Raw genomic sequence first — 25,153 nt, forward strand, 5'->3', positions numbered from 1 at the left:
TCCTAAGGCACTTCATTTTTAAACAGTTACAAGAGAAGTGAGAGATCATCAATTTTTCTGTTGAGCAGACGGAGGATTCAAACTTAAGACTTAGAGTGTGTTACACTGTTAGTGTATAGCTCAAAATATATCAACCAGTTTTTTTGTTCTTCGTGAACTCATGTCATGCACGCATTTAATTAAGCCAGATGAAATGTCTTCACTTATGATTTAATTCATAGAAGACATGCATGGCGGTGATACTGACAGAAGTTCTTCTTAGTTCATCATCATGCATATATAACTAGTGATTTACCATGTAAATATATAATATCACATAAAGCTAACCCAAGAGTAATATGAAAATACCTTGATTAAGACTTCTTTTTGGTCAATATATACATAACTTGATTGACTCATAATTGTTAGCTCTGCACATTAAACATTCTCTCTGCAGCTTCCTTGATCAAACAGTAACGTACGTTTCAAAAAGTTTTTTTGACAAGGATTATTACTATATGCGTGAGAACTAGCTAGAACAGTAGAACGTATATATTTTTTGCGTGGAAGAAACTTCACAGCAAAATAGTATGGTCTGCAGGCCAGTCGATTAATTGGCCTCTTGCTTTTAATTCTTTCTAACAATTAGGGTTGTTGACTTATTGCCAAGTGCATGCCAAAGGCTCGGCTCAGGAAGACCCAGACTTGGTTCCATTTGAAGATGAGTGAGCCATACACTGTTTGACACTTGGAATCCTGGCCAGCTGTACGTGGTTCGATCGATGTAAACTAAGCAACCTAGCTACCCGCCTACCGTTGCCGCCAAGATGGCTTTGATCAGTTTGGCAATCAACATTATTCAAATAAGGTTAGGGTTCGAGTCGTCTGGGTCGTGGCCTGTAGGTGACGCCAATATATAGTCTTAGTCTTGGTTAGGCAAAAATATTGGAAACGTGTATTTCGGTTACAAAGAGAATTAGAGGTCAAGACAGACCATTGTATTAATTTTATTGTGGAAAACAAGGTGGAAGGAACCCAATTAATTGCATTTTGTCATGTTCGTTAGTTGGTTAGGTAGCAACCAACCTAAATTGACTATGCATTTGCATAATAGAGACGGAAAATATCTTTTTTCTTGGATTGAAATTTTTTACTACATCATTTTTCATATGAAAAGAGTTTAACAAACGAAAATCCTATTACCAATTGGAATTTTTTTTTATTATATATCAGCGTATTTATATTTCATAATTCTTCTTATGTTGTATAGATAAATAATTGGAGTCTATTTAAAAAATCTATCATACACTGCATGTAATAGAAACTTGAGAACAAAATTCTTCACCAAATTGAATAATTATGCAGAACTCAACTATTAGAAACATCTGCTCCTATATATACGTAGGTTCAAAATTGGAATCTTGTATCTCCCTCTAGCCTACTCTTAACATTTGCAACCACAAAAAAAACTTGGTTTATTTTTAGGTCTAAATTAATTTCCAGGAATGGAGCTTGAGTTAGGAATTGTAAAGACTACAAGCTGCTGGAAACTTCGACACGATAGGCTATTCAACACGTCTTAACTAGGCGTCAATTAGAAAGCACGTATAAAACAAACCAAATGAGTCAATAACAATGAAGAGAATAAAAAAATTGAGAATGGTAATTAAGAAAACTAAAATTAAGGACAGCATAAATTAAAATTAATATTCAAAGAGGGATGTCACAATTTTTTCCCTGACAAGTAATAGTTTCACACCGACCTCTCAGGTTTGGAACGCGTCCTGGAATATAGAGAGACTCGTTAATATTCAAGTAGCCAAACTTCCAAGCAATTAATTTCAGAGCCTTAAGCCGGTGGACTCTTCTCTATATATAGCTCGTTCAATCATTTCAGTTTCATAGTTCATAAAATCATCATACCTGTTCACCGTATATACACTAATACACACCCTCCTCTATTCTCATCTCTCACAAACAAATCAAACTTCTCTTAGTTCTCTTTTATTTGTCGAAGGAATCAGACCTCATGGCGGCCAAGCTTCCATTGGTTCTCTTCCTCTCCTCCCTCTTCATCCATGCAGCTCTAGGTACATAAATGTCTCTTTCTGAAAATGTTCGAGTGCGGACCATAATATATGAGGGTTCAAGGATTGAACACACTCGGATCGAGAACATCCGCACTTGAACCCGCATCTTGTGTTTTCCAAATCTTAGATTACTTGTTGTATTAAGTTCTTTCTGTTGGTTTTCTCAGCTGCTTTTGTATGTGAGGATTTGCCAAATGATGTTTGCGCATTTTCGGTGTCATCTGCCGGGAAAAGATGTTTAATCGAGACGATGGCAAAGAACGATGGAAGCGTAGAGTACCAGTGCAGGACATCAGAGATTGTGGTTGAGGGTTTGGCCGAGTACATGGAGACAGATGAGTGTGTGAATGCTTGCGGTGTTGATAGAAAGTCCGTCGGAATTTCCTCCGATGCCCTTCTTGAGCCTCAGTTTATGGGCAAGCTTTGCTCTCCCAACTGTTACCAGAAGTGCCCCAACATTGTTGAACTTTACTTCAACTTGGCCGCCGGAGAGGGTAAGTTACCTAATTCACATTGTTGTTACTTTAACAATTAAATATAAAACATTCCCATCCTTAGGACCCAAACTCTAAAACAAAGTAGAACAAATGTGTATTTTGTTCACAAAGGCAGCTAAGAATCTTTCCGGTTTCTTGCATGGTGATGCTTCCCTTTCATTGTCTGCCCATGATGGTGTAATGATACCTTCCTTGTGATAAATACTTTCCTTTCCATTAAAGAGAAAAGAAACTATGCAATGAAAATACGTAGTAAATTAATTAATTTAATGTTCCTGAAAATGCAGGAGTGTTCTTGCCTGATCTGTGTGAGAGACAACGATCCAACCCTCGCCGTGCCATGATTGAACTGATGAGCTCCGGCGATGCAGCCCCTGGTCCTATTTCATCAGAAGACATACATGCCGCCCCTGGCCCCGCTTCAGATTACTTCCCCGCTTCTTCCCCTGTTCCTTCTCCAGCTCCTTTCTAATGGTGCTATGTGATTTCTTCTTCATCACATTGTTTCATTTAATCATTTTCAATATATATTAGTGTAAACTGAGCGAGAAATAATTAATGTCTAGCAAAGAAATAGACCTAAAGGGTGTTTGGTTGTGTGATTCGTTTTTCTTTTCTCGATGGGGTAGCTGTCACGCCCCGAATTTTAAATACAATTAAAATCCGAAACATGAATTATACAACTTAATAGAATAAACGTCCTGAATTTTTTTCTCACAACAACCACACTTCACACCTCTTAATAATACATCTCACAATTTACAAAGCTGTAAACTGAAACAAAAACTCTAACCCGCACGATCTCCGCCTTGATCTTCCTGACCTGTAGGATTTCCCGCTACACCATTTGAATTTAATAGTGCACCGGGAATTGGCAACAACACAAAACCCGGTAAGCTTTAAAGAAATCTTTAAAGCTCGTATGAGTAAACAAGAAAGAACTGTTGATTTTAAATTACAATTCTTATAACTCAACAACACAACCAACAATCTCAACATCCACGACGCAAACGTCAAACCAATTCAATATCACCACTTTGGTCCTATCTCACAACACTATCACCACTTTGGTCCCATCCCATAACACGTTAGAGCTCTAACTGCCTCGTTACCTCTGACACCTTGGCCTAGGGTCAAGCAACGGCAAAAATACTTCGGTTAACACTATAACCGTCGCGCTTTGGACATCCCCGTCCTCAGCACCATATACTTCGGTTAATAATAAACCGTCGCGCTTTGGACATCCCCGTCCTCAGCACACAACTTCGGTTAATAATAAACCGTCGCACCTTGGACATCCCCGTCCTCAGTACACAAACACTCCGGTTATCCTTAACCGTCGAACTTCGGACACCTCGTCCTCAGAATCCTACTTTCTCCAACTCTATACATCCTCCAATGTAAATCTTGAATATTAACAAGAACTCATCAATCATGTTCATCACATAAAAATATGGTAAGTCACATGTCAATTCATAATAATTTAATCATCCCAATTCCACACTCTTCAATGTCACACCATTCACATATAATCACGTAAATATATATATACGTAATTATCCGCTCAGGGATAATCACTAATACCAACTATAGTTCACATGCAATAAAACTGAGAAATTCATTTGTATAGTAAAAATCATTTTACTTACCCATGGACCGTAGTTGATCAAGTCCATATGATTTTAAAACAAATATTTATTCCATAAATATTTTCACGCAATTACGACAAAATAAGGTAATTAAATTTATTCGGTTCGTAATATGAACCACGTGAGGTTTACTCACCTCTAATCCAGCTGCGTCTTCTAAAAAGCCAAATACATCAATCCGAATCGTCCACCAAATCAATCCGTCGATAACCTAATCCAATAATGATCTTAACTTAGCCAACAACTCATAAATGTAATTAAACGACGATCCAACGGTCAGATCTGAATATAATGATGATCCAACGGTCGGATTCAAATTAAACGATGATCCAACGGTCGGATCTGAATTTAATGATGATCCAACGGTCGGATCCTCACGGATCGCCCTTAGGATCATCCTCCAAAATTATCACGAAGATCCAACGGTCAGATCTTCCTGAATCGCCCTTACTAACATCTCCACAAAATTATATGAAAATCCGACGGTCGGATTCTCACGAATCGCCTTCCGAATAACTATTTCTCAATTATACGAGGATCCAACTGTCGGATCTTCGCCTGTGACCTCACAAAGTCATCGGGACAGTCATACGATCAACATACTAAAATTTGAAGTAAAACCGATGGTCTGATCTTCACAGATCGTAAACCGAAGATAAAACGTAAAAAAACCGTAAATAGTAACGTAAAAACGTAAATCCACTATTTATCAACTTTTTCTAACATGACCATGTTATATATCAAAACGCTCGTAAGGATGCGTAGATCATCACCTAGATAATAAAAACTCAAAATATGGTCGAATACGCCGCCACAAGCGGCGGTCAGTGGGCGGTCAACGGCGGTCAACGCGGCGGTCAACCACCTCCGATGCAAAAGTCGTCAACTACAAACTTGTTCAAAATGACGAGTTGATCCACTTTCATAACTAGCATGAAGTCTGAAAACGAAAGGAAGTGGTCGGAAATTACCTAGAACAGTCGAGGTGGCCGGAAAATTTCCAGAATCCGGCGAAATTTGCAGAATCCGGCAAGGCTTGATTTCGACGTCAAAACTTCAATTTCAGGCTTCGATTCCTTCTAGAGAGTTGTTAAGAAACTCAAGACGAACGCATTGGTTCAAGAATCACAGAAAAATATGGTCTGTAGCTCGAGATATACCGATCGAAAGCTTCGGTGGTCGGAAAATTTGCAGAATTTTGCAGAATCCGGCGAGGGCTCCGATCGACGTAAAAACTTCAATTTCAGGCCTCGATGCCTTCTAGAGAGTTGTTAACAACATCAAGGGGAACCCACTGGAAAAAGAATCAATCAAAACGATGCACTACAGCTCGAGATATACCGATCGAAGCTTCGGTTTTCGATTTGATCGGGTCTGGCTTCCAGCCGCCACCACGAGTAGCGCCGCCGTGCAAGGCCACTTCTGGGAGCTTCAGGACGTTGAGGCGAGCTCGTGGGTGAAGTTTGGTGAGGATTGTTGGCCGGTAGCTTGAGATATCAAGCTTGGAACCAAAACGAGCTCAAACCGGGCGGAGCTTCCCGCCGCCGCTGGTGGCCGTGTCGTGGTTCAAGGCTGCCACCTGCAGCTGCGCAAGGTCGAGGCGAAGCTATAGGAAGTGTTCTGGTCTTGATTGGTGGCCGGTGGAGTGAGAGAGAGTTTGGAGAAGTTTTGCTCTGTTTTGGGTGGTTTCGGACGTGAGAGAGAGAGAATTCGTTTCTTAGCTTAATTGATTCGTTCTTCCACTCATGCATAATCATGTTAAAGCACCGGCCTTCAAATTATGCAATTGTCCACTAACCTTAAATCACGGAACCGGTGTTTGCCACCAAATTGTTTGATTAAAAAAAACTAGGTTATTACAATCTACCCTCCTTAAAGAAATTTCGTCCCGAAATTTAAGCGCAAGTTAATTGCTCTCGATTACAGTTAACCTAACCATCGAATCTCCATCTTTCCCAAAACTGTAGTAATCTACAAAACCACAGCCCTTTGTATAAAAATACATTCCTATGGCCACTAAATCCTTTCATCACAAACGTAAACTCACACAACGAGAATTCACAAATGAAATCCTCATCCCCACTTAAGTCATCAACATGACATTCCTTCACCGCATCATTTCTCAAAATTACAACACAACAATTGCCTCAAGCAACCCACACTCAAATCACCACGTGGCATTGCACATATAGCTGTTTTCACACAGATCGTCATCCTGTACTGGCATACAAGCACAGTAAACACTCCCACAAAGCGTTTCGCTTCTCAATTAGCATCACTCAAAACAAATCATTCTCAAAAGCACGCCAATAAAACATGTCACCCAGTGATGATGACTTGGGCTTGCTCAATCCTTGGGCTAAGCATTAGGGCTGGCCAATTGGGCCGAAGAAACCGAACCATCCACATTTAGAACCGGCTCGAACCAATTTGGGTTTAACATTTGGGCCTACCATTTGGGCCGAACAATTGGGCCTACCAATCGGGCCGAACAATTGGGCTTACTATTTGGGCCTACCAACTTCCAGCTCGGCTACGGTATGAAATTGTACATACCGTATATACGTATGCATACCGTACAGACCGTATATACGTATGCATACCGTACAGACCGTATATACGTATGCATACCGTACAGACCGTATATACGTATGCATACTGTACAACTGTATATAAGTATACATACCGTACAGACCGTATATACGTATGTATACCGTACATACCGTATATACGTCCGTATATCAAGCATATACGAGATCCAAAAATATTTGTAAGAGGTAAGGTTCGAACTCCAGACCCCCTAAACCAATGCTTCTCTCCCAACCACTGAAGCAAGAGCTGCTTTCATTAATAGAAGCACACGCGTTATATTTATTATGTCCTAAGCGAACATAAATAAAATATATCAGGAGGCAAGTCTCGAACTCCCGACCCTTTAAACCAATGCCTCGCTCCCAACCACTGGAGCACAAGTTGTGCTTAATAAAATGTGTACAAATTTTATACTTATTATGTCATAAACGAACATAATAAAAATAAACGAGAGGCGAGGTTCGAACCTCAGACCTCTTGTACACGAACTTTACACTCAACCACTCGAGCACGGCTGCTCACGTTATTATTCATACCAATCCTTTTATTTAAACCAACTGTTTCAACTGTTTCAACAATTCGGCCCAAAACATCCAAGACTGTTGCAGAAACCCAGCCCAACGTATCCAAAACTGTTACAGAAATCCGGCCCAACTCATCCAAAACTGTTTCAGAATTCCGGCCCAACTCATCCAAAACTGTTTCTGAAACTCGGCCCATCAGGCCTCCACCCACAGCTACAGTGATGCCTTGATCCGAGACAGGCCCAAGTACGGCCCACTTGTGTCACGGCTTATCCCTTCCGTGATTTACGGCAGTCAAATCTGCTTTCGGCTACAGCTGTCTGCCACAGCGCCTCGAGATTCCCTCGGTCCCCTTACACGCTCAACACGCGCCAACAGCTTTTCCGGGTTTCGGGGCGACTTTAATCCAACGCGTGGATTCAAATTCTGAGATCGTTCATCCAACGGTGGAGATCTGCTCACCTTGTTCTATAAATAGGTGCATTCTGGAGACGCGACTGTTCACTCCAAAGGAAAAGAAATTTTCTTCCGAGCTCAAGCCTTTCTCTCTCAACTCTTCAGCCTTTCTCTTCTCAAATCCCCAGGTTTTTTTCACTCTCAAATCTTCAATCCTTCTCTCTCAGATCTTTTCTTCCATTTGAAGATTCGATCTCTTCTTTCCTCTGAACTTTCAGATCTCCAATACCCCTTCATCGACCTTAATCCTTCTAAGGTCAATCTCCCACAAACACTCAACAACTTCGTTCTTCAATTTACACTTCCTCTCAACTCATCACCATGGAACCACGAACTCTGCAACTAATGGAGCTACAAACCCAGCAACAAATCGAGGATGGAGGAAACAACCAAGCAGCCGGGAGTAGTGCCAACACAGATTTCTGGCGAAGCCGTGCCAGGTGGGTTCCTACTCCAGATCAAATAAGGATCCTCAGGGATCTTTACTACGACAAGGGAGTTAAGACCCCAACTACAGAGCAGATTCACGAGATCTGTCTCCAGCTGCAACAGTATGGACAGGTTGAGGGCAAGAACATTTATTTTTGGTTCCAGAATGTCAGGGCTCGAGAGAAGCAGATGAAGAGGTGCAATCAGGCTGCTCAAGTGCCCATGGGAACTAGTTCTCCTGGTACTGGTGGATCCATTGATCTCAATTTTGGGTCCACTGGTTCTACTGGTGCTGGTGGATCCATCGACATCAATTTTGGGCCAGCTGGTGGATCCATTGACATCAATTTTGGGTCCACTAGTTCTACTGATGATGGTAGATCCATTGATCTCAACTTTGGTTCCACCTATTCTACTGGTAATGAAGGATTTCTTGATTTAAATTTTGTTTCATATTCTTCCTCACACTTCAACACTAATACCAGTACAACTCTTTTGGCACAACAGGAGGACAAACATCCCTGCAACAACGAGGAGGAGATCACCAGGAGGTTGAAACTCTTCCTCTGTTCCCCGTGCACGGCGAGGACGTCTTTGGTAACCCGAAGACTACTTCTGAGGAAGGTAGCGCATTTGGTTACTATTCTGGTGGCTCAGGCGGTTACAACAGTGGCTCTAACGTTTCTCTTGAGCTCAGCCTCAACCCATCCGGAGCTACCAATTAGGCTTAGTATAGCGTAGTTCCAATTTCCTTTTTGTAATATTAAATCAATAAGATTGCATGTATGTCGTTTCTTCTTTTTGTTAAACCAACAACAACACCAAGGATCAACCTTGGTCACCCAATACTATTTTCAAAACCATTGACAACTCTGCTGCACACATCAATCATAATGATTTATCACAAACAATCAATTAAGTTGCACAGAGGTCAAGCTAGTATCCTCTGAGTCAAACCAAACACAATAATTTCGTCGCTAGAATTAGGGATTAATAAAGCTAAACACTTCCTGAGTTAACTAGGAAAACTCACATCCTTAGAGTTACTCGTGCTAGTCTTATAAAATCTCAACCATTCCCTCTAAAACATGCTCCATCAAACTTACCATAATTCAACCCTAAGATTTCACGATTCATACATCGAATCAACTCCATACCGCATAGTAATTCACTTGAACCACTATGGATACCCAATCATGTCACTATCATCAATACCCAAAATTGTATTTAACCATTTCACCTAAAATCCATAACCATAGAAACACACTCTCGTCCAAGATCATTAACAAAGAGTTGATTCTAATTCTCCCCATTATCTATCAACTAAAAATCAAACTCTATTTCAAAACTTTAAGTGTCCCGTCTACATAAACTTAAAACACAAAACAACCTCAAATATATAGTCGTTCGTCTCAATCACTCAAACACGAGATCAAACTCCTTTCTCACAACTTAAACCCTGCTCATCAACTTACAAACACATGGAAGAATTAACCACAATAATTCATTCCCAAACCGCAATACTACCCACCACTCCACATGAGTCAAGAATCAAATCAAAAACATCTGTATATCCAACCTAATAAGGCAAAAATTCCATCAATTCATACTCGTATCCACACTAGGTACGTGCATAGGCCAACATCATGCCTTCAACCAAACACCTCAACATCCAAAAGAACCTCACTTCCATAAAACAATCACCCTAACTCAATAGAGTTAAATCCGAAGGTTTCCATCCCTTAAAGATTATAACTCGCGGTAACTGAACTTATTCAAATACGAACCTACAAGACAACTCTGTAGTTCTAAGTACTACTCCTTCGAATATTCAACACCTAAGAAATATAGTATGCTTGGCTAATACACGTATAACACTTAAAACACAGTATAAGTCAAATACAAGTCCATATTAACCAAGTCAATACTACAGGGAAGGTGTTAACGTTCCTAAAACGACTTAGCGGCCTAAACAACTTCCAACACTCACACATACCCAATGACTTAGCCAATACCGAAGAGCGCACGATGGGGATCCGCTGCAGACGGGCCATCACTCGGAAGGTATTGACATGTCACCAAATATGTACCTTACGCTCTGATACCAAACTGTCACGCCCCGAATTTTAAATACAATTAAAATCCGAAACATGAATTATACAACTTAATAGAATAAACGTCCTGAATTTTTTTCTCACAACAACCACACTTCACACCTCTTAATAATACATCTCACAATTTACAAAGCTGTAAACTGAAACAAAAACTCTAACCCGCACGATCTCCGCCTTGATCTTCCTGACCTGTAGGATTTCCCGCTACACCATTTGAATTTAATAGTGCACCGGGAATTGGCAACAACACAAAACCCGGTAAGCTTTAAAGAAATCTTTAAAGCTCGTATGAGTAAACAAGAAAGAACTGTTGATTTTAAATTACAATTCTTATAACTCAACAACACAACCAACAATCTCAACATCCACGACGCAAACGTCAAACCAATTCAATATCACCACTTTGGTCCTATCTCACAACACTATCACCACTTTGGTCCCATCCCATAACACGTTAGAGCTCTAACTGCCTCGTTACCTCTGACACCTTGGCCTAGGGTCAAGCAACGGCAAAAATACTTCGGTTAACACTATAACCGTCGCGCTTTGGACATCCCCGTCCTCAGCACCATATACTTCGGTTAATAATAAACCGTCGCGCTTTGGACATCCCCGTCCTCAGCACACAACTTCGGTTAATAATAAACCGTCGCACCTTGGACATCCCCGTCCTCAGTACACAAACACTCCGGTTATCCTTAACCGTCGAACTTCGGACACCTCGTCCTCAGAATCCTACTTTCTCCAACTCTATACATCCTCCAATGTAAATCTTGAATATTAACAAGAACTCATCAATCATGTTCATCACATAAAAATATGGTAAGTCACATGTCAATTCATAATAATTTAATCATCCCAATTCCACACTCTTCAATGTCACACCATTCACATATAATCACGTAAATATATATATACGTAATTATCCGCTCAGGGATAATCACTAATACCAACTATAGTTCACATGCAATAAAACTGAGAAATTCATTTGTATAGTAAAAATCATTTTACTTACCCATGGACCGTAGTTGATCAAGTCCATATGATTTTAAAACAAATATTTATTCCATAAATATTTTCACGCAATTACGACAAAATAAGGTAATTAAATTTATTCGGTTCGTAATATGAACCACGTGAGGTTTACTCACCTCTAATCCAGCTGCGTCTTCTAAAAAGCCAAATACATCAATCCGAATCGTCCACCAAATCAATCCGTCGATAACCTAATCCAATAATGATCTTAACTTAGCCAACAACTCATAAATGTAATTAAACGACGATCCAACGGTCAGATCTGAATATAATGATGATCCAACGGTCGGATTCAAATTAAACGATGATCCAACGGTCGGATCTGAATTTAATGATGATCCAACGGTCGGATCCTCACGGATCGCCCTTAGGATCATCCTCCAAAATTATCACGAAGATCCAACGGTCAGATCTTCCTGAATCGCCCTTACTAACATCTCCACAAAATTATATGAAAATCCGACGGTCGGATTCTCACGAATCGCCTTCCGAATAACTATTTCTCAATTATACGAGGATCCAACGGTCGGATCTTCGCCCGTGACCTCACAAAGTCATCGGGACAGTCATACGATCAACATACTAAAATTTGAAGTAAAACCGATGGTCTGATCTTCACAGATCGTAAACCGAAGATAAAACGTAAAAAAACCGTAAATAGTAACGTAAAAACGTAAATCCACTATTTATCAACTTTTTCTAACATGACCATGTTATATATCAAAACGCTCGTAAGGATGCGTAGATCATCACCTAGATAATAAAAACTCAAAATATGGTCGAATACGCCGCCACAAGCGGCGGTCAGTGGGCGGTCAACGGCGGTCAACGCGGCGGTCAACCACCTCCGATGCAAAAGTCGTCAACTACAAACTTGTTCAAAATGACGAGTTGATCCACTTTCATAACTAGCATGAAGTCTGAAAACGAAAGGAAGTGGTCGGAAATTACCTAGAACAGTCGAGGTGGCCGGAAAATTTCCAGAATCCGGCGAAATTTGCAGAATCCGGCAAGGCTTGATTTCGACGTCAAAACTTCAATTTCAGGCTTCGATTCCTTCTAGAGAGTTGTTAAGAAACTCAAGACGAACGCATTGGTTCAAGAATCACAGAAAAATATGGTCTGTAGCTCGAGATATACCGATCGAAAGCTTCGGTGGTCGGAAAATTTGCAGAATTTTGCAGAATCCGGCGAGGGCTCCGATCGACGTAAAAACTTCAATTTCAGGCCTCGATGCCTTCTAGAGAGTTGTTAACAACATCAAGGGGAACCCACTGGAAAAAGAATCAATCAAAACGATGCACTACAGCTCGAGATATACCGATCGAAGCTTCGGTTTTCGATTTGATCGGGTCTGGCTTCCAGCCGCCACCACGAGTAGCGCCGCCGTGCAAGGCCACTTCTGGGAGCTTCAGGACGTTGAGGCGAGCTCGTGGGTGAAGTTTGGTGAGGATTGTTGGCCGGTAGCTTGAGATATCAAGCTTGGAACCAAAACGAGCTCAAACCGGGCGGAGCTTCCCGCCGCCGCTGGTGGCCGTGTCGTGGTTCAAGGCTGCCACCTGCAGCTGCGCAAGGTCGAGGCGAAGCTATAGGAAGTGTTCTGGTCTTGATTGGTGGCCGGTGGAGTGAGAGAGAGTTTGGAGAAGTTTTGCTCTGTTTTGGGTGGTTTCGGACGTGAGAGAGAGAGAATTCGTTTCTTAGCTTAATTGATTCGTTCTTCCACTCATGCATAATCATGTTAAAGCACCGGCCTTCAAATTATGCAATTGTCCACTAACCTTAAATCACGGAACCGGTGTTTGCCACCAAATTGTTTGATTAAAAAAAACTAGGTTATTACAGTAGCTTTGATGAGATTTACGGACATTTGCTCGAAAATTTATTGTAATACTCATTGAAAACAAATGGCAGATCGATACGTACATGATATACAATGGTTCATGCCAAAAAGATTACAGATCTAGCTAAGACATGTCTTCATGTTTTTCTCCAAAGCTTTTACTTTCTTTCTGCTCTTTAATTGATTGATCAATAAAATCTATTTTCAATACTAATTTATCGCTAGTTAACTAACAATCTTATATTGCAAGTTGTTTTGGTTGGGCCTAGATTGACTTGACCTCCCACCTTTTAAACTCAACCGAGAACATTTTCTCAAGTTTCGTTCTCAAGTCCATCACAATATGATGTAATTTCGAGCGTCTTAAATTGTTTAAAGATTTTTTTTTAAAATAAATTAAGCAGCAAAACTAATTCACCGAAAAAATTTAAAACGCTTATTTCAAAATCTATATTATTTGACAGTGGCTAAGAATCAATCAGCTTATTTCAAAATATGTACTCAGTTGTGCACAATTGTCATTGGATTAAATTCAAGTGAGAAGAATAATGAGCAATACAACTGCCTTATTATTTCTTACATTTGGATCTCAATCCAACGATAGTTGAGCACAGCTAAGTACAAGATCAACTGACCACATGAATGAAACTGCAACAGCTAATAAAACTTGTTAAGAAACTACTTTCAAATGCTAAGAGCTACAACTGATTATTACTTAAAACTAAGTTTTTCCAAACCGGACTTAAAGTCTTATTTTTCGTAGTATAAAGTATTGAATTGCACCTATGAGTTATTGGACAAAAGTATATTGAAAATAACTTCACTACTTGACTACTAATTCAAGTTCAAAAAGATATGACTATAAAGTATTATTGTTAGTGCATCTCCACTCCTACTAATTTGAAAAACCAGTTTAGAGAAAAACTCCTATTTGTGACGAAGTGGTGTTAATTCAGTGGTTAGAACACCCACTACCTAAAATCGAGGTCATGTATTTGAGTCACCATAGGGGTACAAGTGAAATCCTTTGATAAAAAAAAAATTAAAAAAAAAAAAAACTCCTATTTGTGAAGGAGCCAAGGAGTGGGCCGGTCTCCATTGCTAAAGACCTAAAGTCAAACTTTTCGATGTGTATATGAAAATTCCATTTGAATCCTCATAACATCATTTTTATTCCTAAGATTTAGAATGTAGCTTTTTGACTTTGCGAAGAGGGAGATCGTAGTCTTACTTTTTTATATATTTTATTTTACTTTATTTTAAATTGAATAAGTAATTCTCAACTTATATTTATAAAAAATGTGTAAGCAACGAGAGAGCAAACTAAAAACAACCAAACATGTATAAATCAAAACAACCAAAACCTTAGGTGTGAAAATCACCACGTACCATGAACCAAGACTGAAAAAAATAAACTTACTCTTCAAGAGTATATATATATATATATATATATATATATTTGAAAATAAATGGTTAGTGCAGCTGTTCTCAAACCTTGATTAATGAAACTGTCGAATATAAGGGGAGACATTGAGCCTAAACCCCTAATTATGGGAAAATATATATTTTCTCAACTTCAAATTTGAGAAAAGATTTGAAGAAATGGATTTTCATACGGAGATTCAATTTTTGGTTTCTCGAGAATTACCGATACTTTTCTATATTGGTTTATCCATACTCCAATTCCCAAAAAGATGAATAAACAAAGAAGCCAGTTTTTCTAGAAAAGAAATTCTGATGATGATTACAATTTGCTACCGAAATCCCAATTTGTGATGACTGATGAGTCTAAGTGGCTTGAACTTGTACATATCTCATATCGGTGCACTTTATAATCACTAGTACTATAATTTTTCATATTTATACATTCTTGTAAACAATGCATTACCTCACTCATATAATCAAGTTGATGATTTTCGCTGTTGCAGTACTGTTGCTAAATTACTAGTTGCTATTAAGTTGGAGCAGGACTTCCCCATATATGCAATCTCTGTGACCGTTTGTTTGTTTTAGCATGCCATGCTATCAGTCATGTTAATTGTTGAAAGTGGAATCATTGAACCTTTGGTCTCTCTTGCTGGGCTCAAAAGGCTGGCGGAATATACATATGGGAATATGGGATAATAGTTTGGACCTGACTCTTCAATTCTAGTGTCTTCCTAAGCTAGCTTAAGCCTAGTTTGCTAAGTTCATGTTAATTGTTATAGGATACTGGGAGCCATCAAGTTTTCATCCTAGATTCCTAGCTTTTATGTTTGCTTTGGATCTCTAAGCACAATCAGGCATTGAGAAATTATCAATTGGAATCGGAGGCACAGACGTTGGTTGCGGGTTAGCTTAGTGAAGAACCTGTTTGTTTGCTGAAGTCTTTTAATAGAAGAAGAAATGATGATCTTTTTCCACTTCTTTAGTATCCAGTTATTTGTACACAGCTGTGTGAAATACATTCAGGCAACGCATATTTTATTTAGGATCCAGCTTTTGTTTTCTGCATTTCAAAGTTTGAGAAATGGATAGACCTCATCAGTCATCCAATGTACTGATATGTATTATATACATCTCAATTCCTTAATAATATGCAATTTTATTTCTCTAAAATTGAGATATCATCACGTCTCAAAATAAAGGATGCGATTATAATAATTCAAAATTTGAGGGGTCCCTAAAGCTCAAATTTTTGTTGGAACAATATATTCATACTGCTTATTGGAATCACGTACACAGAGTATAAATATGTAGATTTAGAATCTTGGAAAACCCATGAAAAATTGAAAACCAAAAGCAGATGGTGTGGAAGTCAAGCAAAAATGTTATTGGGCCTATGGAGAAATATGATATTTTTTGTGAAATGGGGCCTAATTATAGGGAATAACACAGGCCAGCTTCCCCAATATAGAGAAGAGAAGGCCTTAGAATTCAATGGCTCAATTAAAGTCTCTTTTCCTATATTTAGTTGGTCGATAGCTTTATTGTAAACTGCTCCATATATATACGAACTTTCTCTGATTATCACTCTCTCACGAACAAGATAGTTAACTCCATATATGTCCCAGGGGCGGATCCAGCCTATTAGTGGGTTGGGCTCAAGCCCCACCAAGGTTTTTGGGTCAAAAAACAAAAAAAATAAGGTTCATAGCTCATGTATTTTTTTTTTTTTTTGAATGCTCTTGGCCTTTTCAAGTCCCGCCGAACTCGGGACTACTGGACTCCCGAACACAGCAACCCAGCACAGCGCTGTTTCTGACTTTCTTCACTTCTTCTCCTCCTCCTCCTCCTCTCCGAGTCTCCAGGAGTCCAGGCCTCCAGGTATCTTTCTCTCCCTCTCTGTCTTCTCCTCCTCCCTCTTCTTCTCTTCTACTTCTTCTTTATATGAAAGCTCCATTTTTTTTTTGGAAGTTTCTGATCTGCTGGGTAAGTGGGTATTCACTTATTCTAGAGCGCCCTTGATCAATTGACGCCAGTCAGGCAGTCACTCCACCGAATCAGTCATGTTAAAGAGGTATTCCGTATTCTGATAAAACCCAATTCATCTCCAAATTGATAAAACCCATTAACCCAAATTGAAATTGTTAAAGCTAATGAAAATTGTATGTATCTAAATTCTAATCCTCTCTATTTTCCACTTGTTTGCTTCGCAATTCGGTTGATCCGTTCCGCTAATTAGAACCAAGTTTCGGAATTATGTGAAGATTTTGCGAATTGAAATCACTTGAATTCATTGTCAATTTGATTGCTGGAATTAGTCATTGCCTTTGTTTAAGTTATTGTTCTCTGATTTTGCAGGTCTGTGGGCACATAGCGTTACGATTAATGACTATCAAGTATCAAGGTTGGTTTTGCTGGCTGTATTTTGTGTTAGTGTAGTGGTAACCATGAGAGAGATATGATGATGATGCAGTCTTATCTTGATTTTTGTTGGCGGTTGTTTGATGTTGCTAGATCTGCTTCTTGACTGGGGTTGGAGAAGATCTGGTTGTTAATTTCCTTTACAAGCCACAAATGAAAGCTTGAAAACGAACTGCTCACTCTACAACTTAGTATCAGAGGAGAAATTTACTATCTATCATTAGTAGTACTTTCTTAAACTTGCACTTAACAAATTCTTAGGTAATTGTGTTAGCTGTACATTCTTAAACTTGCACTTAAGTAACAAGTTCCTAGGTAAATCGCACCGTCGAGATTCTCTACCAATTTTTTTTTGTTCTTTGTTAGAAGTTCAAGCCCCACCAACTACCAAGCTTATAATCCTGGATCCGCCCCTATCCAATTCACAATCTTCAAACAAATTAAGCGCACATTTTGACCCAAAAAATAATAATAAATTAAGCGCACATGGATTTCTCATCAACTAAGTGTCTTTTGGTTCTCTTCCTCTCTTCCCTCTTCATCCATGCAACTCTAGGTGAGCTTATATATGTGAGGAGTTACCAAATCATATCTGTGCATTTTCTGCATCATCTTCCGGGAAGAGGTCGTTTTATTAGAAACAATGCCGGGGAAAGCTGGAAGCATGGATAAACAGTGCAGGACATCGGAAGTTGTGGTAGAGAAGATGGTTGAATACATAGAGACAGATGAATGTGTGAAGGCATGTGATGTTGATATATAGGGATGCTGTTGGTATTTCCTCTCATGCCTTCCTTCAGCCTCACTTGCTCAACAAGCTATGCACCCGCGACTGCTATGAGAAGTGCCCCAACCTTGTCGAACTTTACTTCAACTTGGCCGCCGGAGAGGGTAAGATCCATAACTATATATAACATGGTGGTATCAGAGAGCACGCACTATTCATTCACGTTAAAATGGTATAGGCAGTGAGAAGGGTCAGTTGACCCCTCTCAACCTTTGGAAATTGCTCCATTTTGGGCTATTGGCTGAGATGGCTGAGATGTAAGCTTCTTTTATATAAAACCGAGTCTGATTGGCTGAGGAGTACTTTAATTGACCCTTATGAGAAGTTCTGCTCATTGGTTTGGCTGAACTCGTGCCCACTTTATTTATATATTTATGGGCTAAAGTCTGTTTAGTCCCTGTACTATGCCTCTCTCATCGTTTCAGTCCCTGACATTCCAATTTAATCTGAAAAGTTCCTGAGGTCTCAATTTCCGTTTAATAGGTCATTTCCGTGAGAAATTAGGAATTGACCTTGGGTGAAATGTCCAATATACCCCTCAATTATTTCTTTTTTCTTTTTAATTTATTTTTTTCCTTTTTTTCTTTTTCATTTTTAATTTCTTTTTTTTTCTTTTTTCTTTTTCCTTTTTAATTTCATTTTTCCTTTTTTATTTTTATTTTTTTCCTTTTTCCATTTTAATTTCTTTTTCTTTCTTTTTTCTTTTTCCTTTTTAATTTCTTTTTTTCATTTTTTTCTTTTTCCTTTTTAATTTCTTTTTCCTTTTATTTTTCTTTTTTTCCTTTTTCCATTTTAATTTCTTTTTTCTTTTTTCTTTTTAATTTCTTTTTTCCTTTTTTTTTCTTTTTTCCTTTTTAATTTTTTTTTTCCTTTTTAATGACCATCGTATTCTGCTGCATCAGTAGCGCCACGTCGGCGAACCAATCCAGATCGACTCGAAACCCCAATTCTTGTTCTCTACGCCAGCGGCCATTTTTCTTTTCCATCACTATTCTTCTTCTTCACTTCTGGTTTTTGTCAACTTGGCCATCAAAAACCACCATTTCAACCAAACCCAAAATCCAAATCACCATTTTGAGCAAGACCCAAAAACATCAGAGTTTGAAAAAATGGTAGTATTCAGTGAAAAGTTAAAAAATGGTAATTTTCAGTGAAAAGTTTCCAAATTGAGGCTTGATATGGAGAGAGAAAGTGGGATTTGAGTGGGAGAGAGAGAAGTAGGCTGTGAAAACGAGAGGGGAGTGGTTTAGCGGTGAATTTCCGAGCTGATTGGGAAACAGATGGGTTGTGGAGTTTGATCGGAATGAGATTGATGGGTTGAGGAAGTAGAAAGTAAGCAAAACGAAAAAGAAAAAAGAACTTAAAAAGGAAAAAAAAAATTAAAAAGGAACAAGAAAAAAGAAGAAATAGCAAAAAAGAAATTAAAAAGGAAAAAAAGAAATTAAAAAGCAAAAAAGAAATTAAAAAGGAAAAAAAGAAATTAAAAAGGAAAAAAAAATTAAAAAGGAAAAATGAAAAAAAAGGAAAAAGAAAAAATGAAAAAAAGAAATTAAAAAGGAAAAAGAAAAAAGAAATTAAAATGGAAAAAGGAAAAAAATAAAAAGAAAAAAAGGAAAAATGAAATTAAAAAAAAAAAGAAAAAATAAATTAAAAAGGAAAAAAAAGAAAAAATAAATAACTGAGGGGTATATTGGACATTTCACCCAAGACCAATTCCTAATTTCCCGCGGAAAGGACCTATTAGACGGAAATTGAGACCTCAGGGACTTTTCAGATTAAATTGGAATGTCAGAGACTGAAACGATGAGAGAGACATAGTACAGGGACTAAACAGACTTTAGCCTTATATCTTCCAACAAAAGACTTTGTGTGTGTCCTCTGTATCAAGACGCTTTTTTTTTTTTTTTTACTTTGTCAATAGACTAAAAGTACAACAACTCATTGGAGTATTGGACTATTCTTCTATTTTTACCAGGCATTGAAAAAGTGTTGGGAAATATTAATAGAGTTTAATGTATTTGTCTTTAAAATTGAAAAGCTACTTTGGTACAGTTTTAACCAAGTAAAGTATTAATTATCTGATGATACTTCAATATATATATAAGGTAATTGTAGCCATTTAAATTTTGACCCTCCTTGATAAAATTTCTACGGTGCCTGGAAATAATGTTCATTTTGGGTAATGTTTTTGTGTTTTGCAGGAGTGTTCTTGCCTTACCTATGTCAGACAGTGAGAGACAACGTTCGGAACCTCACCGTACCATAAGTTCTGGCGCTGCCTCTGGCCCTGCTTCAGAACAAGTAGAAGCAGCAGATGGTGCTATGGCCCCTGGTCCTGGATCAAAGGACCAATCACGAAACTTGTACAAAGCGTTTGCCTATGCTTCTGTGTACTAAACACGCTCTCCGGTTTTCTTCAAATCATTTCCGTTCAAATATTAGTGACAGGAATGAATTTTGCGGGAAAAAAACAAGGGAGGAATACTAGTAAAATTAGGGCAACAGGGAAAGTGGGTTCTTAATTACTCTTTCAGACGTATCAATCGTATATGTCTTCTCCAAATTCTTATATTTTGCAATGGAGTACGTACTCCTAACTAATTAGGAGTCATTATTAAGTGATAATATATAAGAATTTTTTTTTAGGGAACATTTTCTTCTGCTAATTAATTAACACTTATTGTGATTTCTTCCATTTTTCTATTTTGTGCTTGTAAATTAAGATCTTTAAGTGTAAAACTAACAAGCAGTATCAAAAGAACAATGTTATTAATTAATTACAGTAAAATTGACCCCTTATACAGTACAATAGACACTCATATATTGGTCAATATCTTTATTACAGATTATTTTCAATCAGAACAGATGAAATTGATAACCAAATCATAACAAAATAAATAGCGAAATCTTAGAATAGTAGTGACACTAGCTGTTTCTGTTGGAATAAATCTTGAGTTGAAGAAATTAACATTTGGGTAGATCGAGCGGTGGCGGAGGCAAAGTAGATGCAACAGTTGGTCCATTTTCAACCTCAAAAGCCATGGCCAGACCCCACGGCAAGTGCACGTCCAGATGACAATGCGCCATCCATATACCTATACAGTTCAAAAAAAGAAAGAAAAACGAATCAATATTAATTATGCCATAAAACATTAGAAATAAATTAATAACAAGCTAGAGCTTTTGATTAGTGATTAACCTGGATTATTTGCTTGAAATCTGATCACCGCCCATCCTCCGACAGGAACACCAATTGTGTTACGAATTTGTGGGTTAACAAGATTGAATTTCTTGCTATCGTTAACGGGGTCATAATTTCCAAAACCTTGAGCTAATACGTGGAAGTTGAAACCATGAATATGAATAGGGTGATTCTCGATTGATAAAAACGCCGTGTTCTGCAGCACGATCTCTACAGTTGAGTTGTACTTCAACTTCTTGACTTTGGTAGATTTTGGAGCGAAGATCAGATCTAGGTTCAGGCTGATGTTTTCGTTCGTGTAGTCAAACTCGACCGGAGGATTGTCGGGAAAATCGGTGGTGTAAATCCCGCTCACGTTGTAAAAGGATGCTTGTAGCATTGACAGTGTTGTAGGCAGCTGGAAGGACTCGTTGTTCATGCTCGCGGACAATCTGTTGTTAAGCGGACCTTGACATGTGACACCTTCGGCACATTTATCCAGATTCACACCTATTGTCACGAACATGTGCTCGTCCACCTTGAGCGGAACCGGCACCCACTGGGGCCCACCGGCTAGCCCCGTCAGATTGCTGGAGAATTTATGGGCCGTTGCCGTGTCTTGGGGATTAGGTAGGGCAGGCATGAGCGGGGCGCTCGATGACTTGGAGCCGTTGTAGACGAGGACTCCGCGTGTGGTCGTGTTAGGAAACGGTATGCTTGAGCTAGCGTAAGGAGTGGCGGCCATGTAGTAAGATCCGACGGGCTGGTTGGTGGTGATGAGAACATCGGTGGTCTGACCCGGCGCGACCACGACGACTTCTGTGACGTATGGTTTGGTGTAGGAGGCGTCGACGGCTACAACTGTCATGTTGTGTTTGGCTATGCCGAAGAAGAACTGGTTATTGAGTGCAGCGTTGATTATGCGCAGCATGTAGGTCTTTCCCCTCACCACATTCAGCTTATATGTCTCTGAAAAATTGATAATAATGCATCGTGTTATTCATTATGAAACACAAACTGAGAGAGAAGTAAATTGAAGTGCACGCATGGTTAATTTGTGGTGTAAATTATTGTTTATGCTATATCTGTAACATATATGTTGGATCACTCTAGCTTCATGTGTTATATATAACCAGTACATACATATAAACAGTTTTAATGCAATTTAGGTTACGTACGATTTTGAGAGCAATTATAAAAGTCGCCAGGTAGTCCATTGATCGTGTATGCATCAGAATCGTCCGGAGCACCTCCGGTGGCTTGTGCTTGATTCTCAACGTCAACGACACTAGCATTCCACCACTCTCCTGCAATTTCATGATTGACGTTGATAAACTTTTAAGTGCTTGAAGGAAAGGATTTGTGTATTAATTAATCGATTAATTTACTACGTACCTAACATAATCGGTACGTCCTGGTAGGGTTTAGGGAATGGGTAGGATCGAGTGGATCTCGGCTGGATTATTAGGGCGCCATAGACTGTTGCACGGAGCCATGAAACATGTGCATGCCACCAGAGAGTACCTTCTTGTCCGATGATTTTGAATCTGTAGGTATAGCTTTGTCCAGGAAGTATAGGGCACTGGGTTACATATGCAGGTCCATCTGCCCATGCACTTAGAAGCTGAAAGATCCCATGCCTGCATATTGACAGAAAGTGCACACAAAATCTATAAACCAAAAAACAAAACCAACATTCGATTCCCTAGTCTAATAGTGCTTGGTTTTGACAATTTTTCAATAAAATTATTATCTATCCACGTTTAGATTGACAATATGTAAAAATGATTAGGCCTTTCGCATATTATACAATATTGTTGTGTGAGGAAAATTAGAGCCTAAGACTTTTTTATCTTTAAATCTTAACGGGAAAGGAGTAATCACCAATGAATAGTAATGTTATAGGGGGACTGGTTCAAGACGTGAACAACAAGAGTGTCACCCTCTCTTGCCCTTATTGTTGGACCTGGATACTCCCCATTAACTGCGGTTATCAGTTGATTATAGCATAGCCGCGTAACAGTCAAGTTATTCACCTGTATGTATATAAATAAACAATGAAAATAAGTGGTTGTAACATGTTAAAATTGTCTGGCGGGAGAAAAGCTTTGCTGATTTTCGAAAGCATGTACGTTTGCCAGAAGCAAGAACTGGCATTAAGGACAAGGAATTTAGCGATACAAAGACTAATAATTACTGATGTATGTATATGTTTTTATATATATGTAGACTGATAGACTAGTTAAGGACAATAGCTAGGAATAACTTGTGCCAAGATCGGCTTACATGAAAAGAATGCTCGACTATTGCAGCAGAGGCTACTGAAGAAGCCAACAAAGCTAGGGCACATGCTAGCGCAAAGGCAAAGCGCGCCATTCGGCTGCGAAGAAAGGGTAGCTAACAAAGCTAGGAATTCAGAGAACGAAGAGGGGGTGAAGGAGATCGACTGCTTTCCAAGTCAGAGTATGGTAGCTAGAAGGTAGGTGTGTTATAAAGATAATGAAGACATACACAATTGCGTATGTTTAGTATTATATACTTCTATTACTCTTGTGATATCGAAACAAAGACATGTATGCCTTATATATAGGCATGATTGGCAAATACTTAGTGCCTTGCACTCCATACCCAATCGCGTGCCAGTATATATTGCTATTAAAGTCTATTAAAAATTTCAAAGGATGTGATTAGGATTTAGGAGACTTTGAATTGAAATTGGCACTGCGCATGCGTTACCAAGAACTTTCGTTACATATATATCCAGTTAACACTTCATCAAACATTGTCAATAATAATTAGCGTAAAGCTAGAGAAGATGATGAGCAATTAATACATACTAGTCAGAAACTTGGTTTTGATGCCAACAAAACAGCTAGCGGAGTTCTATAACTTTTTGAATATGATCATTTTGACTGTGCCGGCCATTTGTTAAAATCAAACTCTGTAGGCGCGCGTTTGCATTGGTAAAATTAGAGTTCGATTTTTTACTTTTGATGTATATCCATCTATCCACCTAAGTTTAAATGATTATTGATCTTATATTTAATAATATATAAAAGATATTGTATGGGAATCTACTCATTCTTGCTAGCTAATTATTAATTAATTTAGTAGAACACTTTTATATGGCAAGGGTTCTATATATTGTTATTCTTCCCCCTAATGCTGGGAAAAAAGATTTGATGAATAGAATTGATGGTTGTGCTTTTCAAATGCATAATGCATGATGAACCCTGAACCCTAATTAAGATATCTTAAATCCAATATCTTAAATTAGTATACACGTACTGATTATAAATCCTTCTGTGATGAGTTGATCGATGACCTATTTTCAAACCATGAAGTATTGTTGTAGGGATCGACCTCGTTTCATATCGATCTGCAATTCTGCATGCACCTAATTAATATATGAATGTTGCATTAATTAACTAATTATACAGCAGCTGACAGATATTAACGAATTTCTAATGTAGTTCTTACATCTAGAAGTCTCATGGATACTTAGGGCCTGTCCGGTAACGTTTTGAAAAATGATTTTTCAAAAACCGATTTTGAAAATGAAAACGAGAAAACAAGATTGGATTTTTGAGATCCGAAAATGTGTCCGGTAGTTTATTCCGAAAACAATTTTCAAAAACGAGTCCGGTACTACCGTATGAAAATAACAATGAAATGTATACATATATCTCCGTGTTTTCTAAAATATGAGAATGAAAAGGTGAAAACGTCTATTTGTCGTTTTCCTGTTTTACGAGTAAAATAAAAAATCATTTTCAACTTTTATTTTCTGTATTTTTGAAAACAGACCAACGAACGCATTTTCAAGCCATTTTCATTTTATAAAATGAAAAAAATGACTTGAAAACATTACCGAACGCCACCTTAATCTCTCCGTTACTCTCTTAAGTAACTAATTAGTTGTAGATTTTAACGATCAATTATAGTTTTATATGTTTAAAATCAATAAATGAATTAGGACATTATATATATGCTAGCTTCTGGAGGGAGAAGACTTTTGATTTTGACAGGATCTTATGCTCATTTTTCACGATGTTGATTCAAAATCCAACCCATTACAGCTAGCTGGTCCATGAACAATATTATTCCTTTGTAGTGATATAACCATACACGTAT

At 38.4% G+C, this 25,153-nt stretch overlaps 2 protein-coding genes and 1 long non-coding RNA gene across 6 annotated transcripts in view; 1 reads left to right on the forward strand and 2 right to left on the reverse strand.

Annotated features, from left to right (window-relative positions):
- The window catches only part of LOC133723459 (uncharacterized), a 52,035-nt gene extending 38,976 nt beyond the window's left edge, over positions 1-13,059 (reverse strand). Inside the window, exons 1-4 of one of the 4 annotated variants that reach the window (XR_009853047.1) lie at positions 12,317-13,059; positions 11,482-11,556; positions 4,352-4,426; positions 3,259-3,404 (exon numbers count right to left, since the gene is read on the reverse strand). This is a non-coding gene — a long non-coding RNA (uncharacterized LOC133723459). Of the gene's footprint in view, positions 1-3,258; positions 3,405-4,351; positions 4,427-5,186; positions 6,947-10,316; positions 10,535-11,481; positions 11,557-12,316 lie in introns of those variants that run through there. The other 3 variants (XR_009853050.1, XR_009853048.1, XR_009853049.1) reach the window with 3 other exon arrangements.
- On the forward strand, positions 1,900-3,150 carry LOC133723458 (uncharacterized). Its single transcript, XM_062150283.1, has 3 exons — positions 1,900-2,069; positions 2,237-2,563; positions 2,854-3,150. Exons 1-3 carry the CDS (start codon positions 2,009-2,011, stop codon positions 3,036-3,038), a joined length of 573 nt encoding a protein of 190 aa, XP_062006267.1. The 5' UTR covers positions 1,900-2,008; the 3' UTR covers positions 3,039-3,150.
- Positions 13,060-20,590: 7,531 nt separating the features above from the next.
- On the reverse strand, positions 20,591-23,583 carry LOC133721788 (laccase-7). Its single transcript, XM_062148513.1, has 6 exons — positions 23,306-23,583; positions 22,904-23,055; positions 22,415-22,659; positions 22,198-22,326; positions 21,038-21,988; positions 20,591-20,933 (listed from the first exon to the last, which is right to left on the reverse strand). The coding sequence occupies exons 1-6, from the start codon at positions 23,393-23,395 to the stop codon at positions 20,803-20,805; spliced, it is 1,698 nt and encodes a 565-aa protein (XP_062004497.1). The 5' UTR covers positions 23,396-23,583; the 3' UTR covers positions 20,591-20,802.
- Between the last annotated feature and the right edge of the window lie 1,570 nt (positions 23,584-25,153).

The sequence above is a fragment of the Rosa rugosa genome, chromosome 7 (assembly GCF_958449725.1).
Source record: "Rosa rugosa chromosome 7, drRosRugo1.1, whole genome shotgun sequence".
Lineage (NCBI taxonomy): Eukaryota > Viridiplantae > Streptophyta > Magnoliopsida > Rosales > Rosaceae > Rosa > Rosa rugosa.

Excerpts from the sequence above, each read along its gene's own strand:
- LOC133723458 (XM_062150283.1), top strand. The coding sequence starts at position 2,009 with ATGGCGGCCAAGCTTCCATTGGTTCTCTTCCTCTCCTCCCTCTTCATC. Across the intron at positions 2,070-2,236 it reads CTTCATCCATGCAGCTCTAG|CTGCTTTTGTATGTGAGGAT; the intron begins GTACATAAATGT and ends TGGTTTTCTCAG. Across the intron at positions 2,564-2,853 it reads CAACTTGGCCGCCGGAGAGG|GAGTGTTCTTGCCTGATCTG; the intron begins GTAAGTTACCTA and ends CTGAAAATGCAG.
- LOC133721788 (XM_062148513.1), bottom strand. The coding sequence starts at position 23,395 with ATGGCGCGCTTTGCCTTTGCGCTAGCATGTGCCCTAGCTTTGTTGGCT. Across the intron at positions 22,327-22,414 it reads GGACGTACCGATTATGTTAG|GAGAGTGGTGGAATGCTAGT; the intron begins GTACGTAGTAAA and ends ATGAAATTGCAG. Across the intron at positions 20,934-21,037 it reads ATTTCAAGCAAATAATCCAG|GTATATGGATGGCGCATTGT; the intron begins GTTAATCACTAA and ends TGAACTGTATAG.